General features: G+C 39.3%; 1 protein-coding gene across 3 annotated transcripts in view; it reads right to left on the bottom strand.

The window, feature by feature from the left end:
* Nucleotides 1-938: 938 nt before the first annotated feature.
* The window catches only part of LOC127622130 (metabotropic glutamate receptor 1-like), a 30,352-nt gene continuing 24,797 nt past the window's right edge, over nucleotides 939-6,493 (bottom strand). For 2 of the 3 annotated variants that reach the window (XM_052096079.1, XM_052096080.1), the window contains exons 8-9: nucleotides 4,132-5,074; nucleotides 939-2,914 (exon numbers count right to left, since the gene is read on the bottom strand). In XM_052096079.1, coding sequence (XP_051952039.1) covers nucleotides 2,155-2,914; nucleotides 4,132-5,074 — 1,703 coding nt within the window. In that variant the 3' untranslated portion in view covers nucleotides 939-2,154. The remainder of the gene's footprint in view (nucleotides 2,915-4,131; nucleotides 5,075-6,493) is intronic. The other variant, XM_052096081.1, reaches the window with a different exon arrangement.

Raw genomic sequence — 6,493 nt, 5'->3', positions numbered from 1 at the left:
AGCTGAGGTCTCGTGAATCATGTAGGCGAAATAAGGTTGGGTTAGATTTCAAAATGTTTAGATCTTGAGAGCTGACTCGCCTGTAGAGATTTCGAAACCGTATGTTTGGTTCACAGAAGTAATCAAGGTGATTAAATGAAAGCACGATGTACTTCATTGAAAATGCATAAACGTTGTATTTACAGTAATGTGGGGTTAGAAATTGTTTCTTTATGAAATAGCACGATAAGCTCCGGTCTTAGTGGGTTTTTAATTTTTATTTTGTTTAGATCGTGAACCATCCCTACTGGGTAAAAGCTAGGCTGGAAGATGGTTGGCTGGTCTTATCTGGTTTAAAGGGGTAGTTCACCAAAAATGAAAATTCTCTTATCATTTACTCACCCTCATGTCTTCCCAGATATGTATGACTTTATTTCTTCTGCTAAACACAAAAAAAGCTTTTTAGAAGATTATCTCAGCTCTGCAAATCCATAATGCAAGTGAATGGTGACCAGAACTCTAATAGCCTAAAAAAGGAGATTAAGTCAGCATAAAAGTAATCCATACATCTCCGGTGGTTTAATCAATGTTTTCTGAAGCAATCCAGTTGGGTTTGGGTGAAAACAGACCAAAATGTTACTCCTTTTTCACTGTACATCTTGTCATTGCAATCTTTAGGCGCATTCATGATTTCAAGCTCTGTTACACTTTCTTGTAACACTAGGCACTGATCTGTCCATACTTGATCTTAAACCACTTTGAATGACTCTTTAAAATGGGTAAAACAAAGATACAGGTACAAACACATTCTCTGAATCCATTATGCAAGCATCAAACCCTGTATTTGGTACACATTGTAACCAGACTAGATTTTGGTTCTTGAATGCAATTAGCTTAAATTGCTGAAAGAATACACAGTCTTAGATATAAAATATTTATTTTACAGCATGATTTGTCCTGGCAAAAGAGCATTTTTCCTCATTTATATGTTCGACCATGTAAACATGTGATCTGTCAGTTATTTTACACTTAACAAATGAATCAGTTTCAAACAACTTACACTATAAATACCTAATATTACAATCCATTATAACAATTACAATACTTATATTAAATAATATTGTTGTTTTGAGAGTTGCATTCTAATAGTACTGTGAAACTTAAAGCGTTACAGTTGCAATTCATGAGATAATCCTACTCAAGATTGGCAGTAAATGCTACAAGTTACCACTAGAAGCAACTACTCATAGGTACAATTTTAAAACTGAACATTTAAAAAGAGAAATCATCTGATTTGTAAAAGTTACTGAAAAGTTAGTTACCACCATATATGTCCCTTTATCACAAATAGCAACATTTGTACAAATTACAAATATTTCACATTCTACTTATAGAAACATATAGCAGAGATACAAAGACACCATCTGTGTGGAAAACAATAGATGGCAGAACAGTATACAAACATTTGCAAAACATCTCTCCTTTTCAAGGATGAGTTCACACATCAGACAAAATAAAGTTAAGAAAAACAGTGTTCTCTTTTTTTATTTACCTTGGCTCCACTAAATTAGTACGCTATACCAATCATGTAAAATTACAATCAGAATTATTGTCTCTGACTCTCTAAACACAACTACTGAAACTTGCATTTGATCACTTTGTGAGTCACAAGGAAATTGGACAATACCTTAGCTGGGGAACTCCGTGTTTGTTGTATTGTGTGCACATGGTTTGCTTGTTTCACTTTGAGTAAAACAGCTACAGAAAACTATTGAATAATGGTAATCAAAGGAGCGATACTAAAACCAAACATTTCCTGTGTCTCATCTTACTTGAAAACACTAAAAGTGAAATAGTGAAGCAGCAAACTGGCATTATCACTCCTCGACTGTTGTGATGTAATTTGCCAGCAGATTGCGGACACAGCAACACAATGATATTTGGCACTACAACTTTCCACAGCAGTTTGGAAAATGGATGCTGCCAGTGCAGCCTCTGAGAAAAATATTCCCAACAGGGCATTCCATTAGATCATTTTATGGTCCTTCTTGCTTTTTGAAATACAATAATATTGACAAGGAATTCATTGATAGCCAAGTAAGCAAGGGAATGATATCCTGTAGTGATGGATTCATAAACAGAGCCATTTGTACCTTGTGTCCTGAGCATGTGCTTTTACAGTGTAAAAGAGCTCTGTTTGGGGGTGTAGTTCATATTCTGGGAATAGGAGGGTTCATTATCAGAGGCAGGGGATCCAGGTATGGACCCCAACGGCCGCAGTGAGTCCTTGAATGGAGAGGGTGGAGTGAGCAGCGTCAGCTTACTCTGTGCTAACTCCTCCTCTACACCTTGCTCCCCCTCCTCCTCCTCTTCCTCTTGTGTAGAACTATCACATAAAAACCCGTGAATGAGTTCGAGAGCCTCCATTTCAGATCCTTCCTCAGTGAACGCCTCCCCCTGCAGGGGAAGAGGCAAATGATTGGCAGATGATGTATAGGCGGGGCTCAACTTGTTACCCGTGCCAGTTACAAATTGATCAAAATCAGGAACTGTAGAGCTCAGAGTATCCATCTGCCTCCCTTGTGGACAATCACTGGTGTGGTCTATTAAGTCAGTGGGAGAATAGGAAGGTAGTACTCCTTCCTCTTGGTTTGTTTGATGTTGTTGTTGGGGACGCTGACACCCATCATGCCCCTCGTTGCAGTTGTAGGGAGCCTTGTCCTTGAGGTGTGAGCCATTGGGGGCTGTGTTGAGTCCAGCATCATTTTCAGGGTTGGGGGGTTGTGAGGCATTAGTTAGGGGTCGTATGACCGCCGTCTGACTCTGCCCGACTGCTTGCCTCCTCACATGCACAGACAGTCTGTGGAACACACTCGACCCCCTCCCCTGGGGTCTGGCACCTGATTCAGACCATGACACAGACTTTCCATTAGGACTATGAATGAAACAGAGACCCAACGTTATTCCCACGAAGAAACGCCAGAATGCAACACAGAAGACACAGAAGAAAATGAAAGGAATGTTAACAAAATGCATGTCATAATTATCGGCAACACTTAAAGAGACTGTTAACCCAAAATGAAGATACCGTCATCTCATGTTGTTCCATACCCATATGACTTTCTCTCTTTCATAAAACATAAAAGGCATTGCAAGGCAGAATGTTACCCTCAGTCACCATTCACTTTCAAGATGTACTGAAAGTGAATGGTGACTGAGCCTAACATTCTAAAAGTCATATGGGTTTGGAACAACCCAGGGATGAGCAAATTATGGCAGAATTGTTATTTTTTTGGGTGAATTGTCCCTTTCACATTAGTACAATTATCAGCCGTACGACTCATGATAAGGGTTAGCACACAATGCATAACTGAACATTGTTAATTCATGAAGTCGCTGACAAAGAGCTCCTTCAAACATGCCAATTGCGTGTCTCATAATGACCTGCTTACAGAGCATTATGAAAGCCATGATGGCTCATTCTCTGCATTGCTCTGCTCAAACTGAACGTCATGCAATACGAACAAGGACCTCATGGAATTCCCCTCAGTTTCAGATCACCATGGCATACACTGTCCGCTCTCGGTGCTGCTTTTAACGAGTAGCATTCAGCACTATAATTAAGTTAAGCAGACAGAGAGGCCTCAGAACTGAAAGCTGCATCAAAATTAGAAGGGAACAGGAAATGGGAGCTATTGCCTCTGAGAGAACTGGTTTATATTTTCAGTCAAGAGAGGAAGGAGAAGGTTTGAAATGGGGGAGGAGGGACACTGAGAATTGGGTTAATACTGGGTGGGAAGGAGAGGGACTAAGTGGATGGATAGTTTGATGAAAATTAGGTTACATTTCGGAAGAGGATTTAGCACAGATGCCAACTGTATATTCACTGGCTCTAACAAAACACTCTGTACATACTCTGGTTGTTCAGCAGGTAGAAAAGGAGAGCTAGCATAGGAGAGACAACTGAAATACACACACATGCTAGAAATAACACTTTCAGTTCTATCGGTGCAGTCCAACTTGTTGGTGTGCTACTGAGAAAGACATACTATTATTTTATTTCCATAAGTTTCATAGCCTGTATGTGCATTTAGCTGAAAGTTCATAAATGTAACTCAAAGTGTACTGCAACTTAAAGAAGTTAACACTCACTTGGTGGTGCCAGTTGCATTGTTGTTGTTCTTCTTCCTGCGAAACATGTTGAGGATGCTATTGCTCTGGCAGGGAGCGGCCTTCCCGTCACCCACATGCATACGAACCACGTCTGAGGTCGTAAAGGCGCTGCGTACGTTGCGCTCAGGCTTGGCGATGATGATGTACATCTTGGGTGTGAACATGCAGCCTAATGCTACGGTAACACTGAGACTGACCGAGAAGGAGGTGGTGATGATCTTGTAGTTGGAGCCAAAGTAGATGGGCACAAAAGCCAGCCAGATAATACAGGTGGTGTACATGGTGAATGCGATGTACTTGGCTTCGTTGAAGTTGGCGGGCACATTACGGGTCTTGAAGGCATAGTAGGTGCAGCTCATGATGAGCAGGCCATTGTAACCCAATGGTGCCACCATGCCCACGTTACTTGTGTTACAGATGAGGAAGACCTCCCTGATGCTGGGGTAACTCTTCACTGGCTCAGGGGGTTCCAGCACAATCAGTGTAACTTCCAGAGCCAGCTGCATACCAATCAGGACAAAGGCAATAACCACCTGGGCCCAGGCACTCATGAAGCGGGGCTTGCGTGTACAGATTTTCTTCTTGCTACCGGCCAGAATGCGAGCAATGCGGTTGGTCTTCGTTACAAGGGCAGAGTAGCACATGGCAGAGGACAAGCCCACTAGGAGGCGCTGCAGGTAGCAGGAGATCACAGTGGGATATGCGATAAGAGTGAAGGGGCAGATGTAACCAAGGAAAATACCCGCCAGGATGATGTAGCAGAGTTCACGGCTGGAGGACTTCACCACCGGCGTGTCACGGTACTGGATGAAGATTAAGGTGACGAAAAGCGTTACCAGGATACCGAGGCAGGAGAACACCACTGCGATGATGGACTCCACACTGCTCCATTCCAGGTATCTGAGTGGAAGAGGCTGGCATTCTGAAATAAAGGGAACAAATAGGAAGCAAAATGCAAGATGAACAGAAAATAAATGACTAACAGAACAAGAACAATACAAAACTTCTGGTTTTTATAAGGCAAAACCTGGCATGGTGTAGCTAACATCTGCTTCTCGCTTGATGAGTGCAGTTTTCTTGCCTATGTTGTTGTGTTTCCTATTGAAACAGGAAGTTTAGGGCAGGACATCAAAGGGCTTGTCCCCCCTTCATTCATGTCATGGCCATGAACCATGATTTGCTACTGCAAAAAATTATTTCCTTACTGAGTATTTTTGTCTTGTTTTTAAAAAAAGAAAAACAAGATACATTTACTTGAGAATCAAAATGACATAAGAAATGTTGTCTTGTTTTACAAACTTTATTAATGTGTATGCCTATAACAAGAAAAAAAAAAAATCCATTTGCCCATGAAATAAGAAAAAAAACTTCAAAGGAAAAATGCTTTTTTTCTTATCACATTGGCAAATATTTTTTTCTTGTTTTAAGCATAAACCCCCCTAAATTTAGTTAGATTGCTTTGAAAACAAGACTTAATATCTTCTTCTTAAATAATTATTTAATATTATTATTATTATAAAAATTTTTAACTGGAAAATAAGACAACATTTCTGGGTATGAGATTTTCATGGTATGAGAACCATCTCAGAAAATATCACGGTTTCATGGTATCATGGTTTACGGTATTACACAATTTTTATTTTTTTTTGGTTTAGGAAATGATTTATTATAACTGAAACTTAAAAAAAATTTTTTAATGAAAGTATGTGTAAAAACAAAGTCTCCCTTTTGAAAATAAATAAAGTAGCAGAATTATAATAATAAACCGAATTATAAACATGATAAAAAATAGCATATAACTATAACATGTTATATAATTAAAGCATGTTAGTTTACATGTTAGCATAACATGTTCAAGTAACCACAAAATGAAAAATAACATCAGCTGTGTGAGCTTTAAAGTAATGTCCTATGATTATTAATAATTAACATATACTGTAGGTGCACGACAGTACAGCCAAACTGCTCTGGTCTGTACCGTTACCTCAATGGTTCTCAACTGGTTTTGCTTCAGGACAGATTTTACATTGGAAATCAAGTGACGATCCACCATAGTAAAAACATAACCTGTATTTAATGTATCCAGGGTTGCATTTCCTTTTATGTTGCATAGTTTTGTTCATGGTTTCCCAATATAAGGCCATGCATCAGGTGATATTTTTTTGGTTGTTGACATCAAAAACAAAAGTGACAGGATGTTTTCTATCACCCTTTTTTAAAAATTGAAGAGCATTCAAACAGAACACACATATTATACAGAAGGAAAGGCTCCTCATTACTATGGTTAGGTCAGTGTAGCTAGTCTTAATAAATTGTAGTAATAATAATAAATAATAATATT

Source organism: Xyrauchen texanus, chromosome 28 (genome assembly GCF_025860055.1).
Source record: "Xyrauchen texanus isolate HMW12.3.18 chromosome 28, RBS_HiC_50CHRs, whole genome shotgun sequence".
Classification (NCBI taxonomy): Eukaryota; Metazoa; Chordata; class Actinopteri; order Cypriniformes; family Catostomidae; genus Xyrauchen; species Xyrauchen texanus.
The sequence above is the reverse complement of the archived record's forward strand: the minus strand, read 5'-3'. Positions and strand labels throughout refer to the sequence as shown.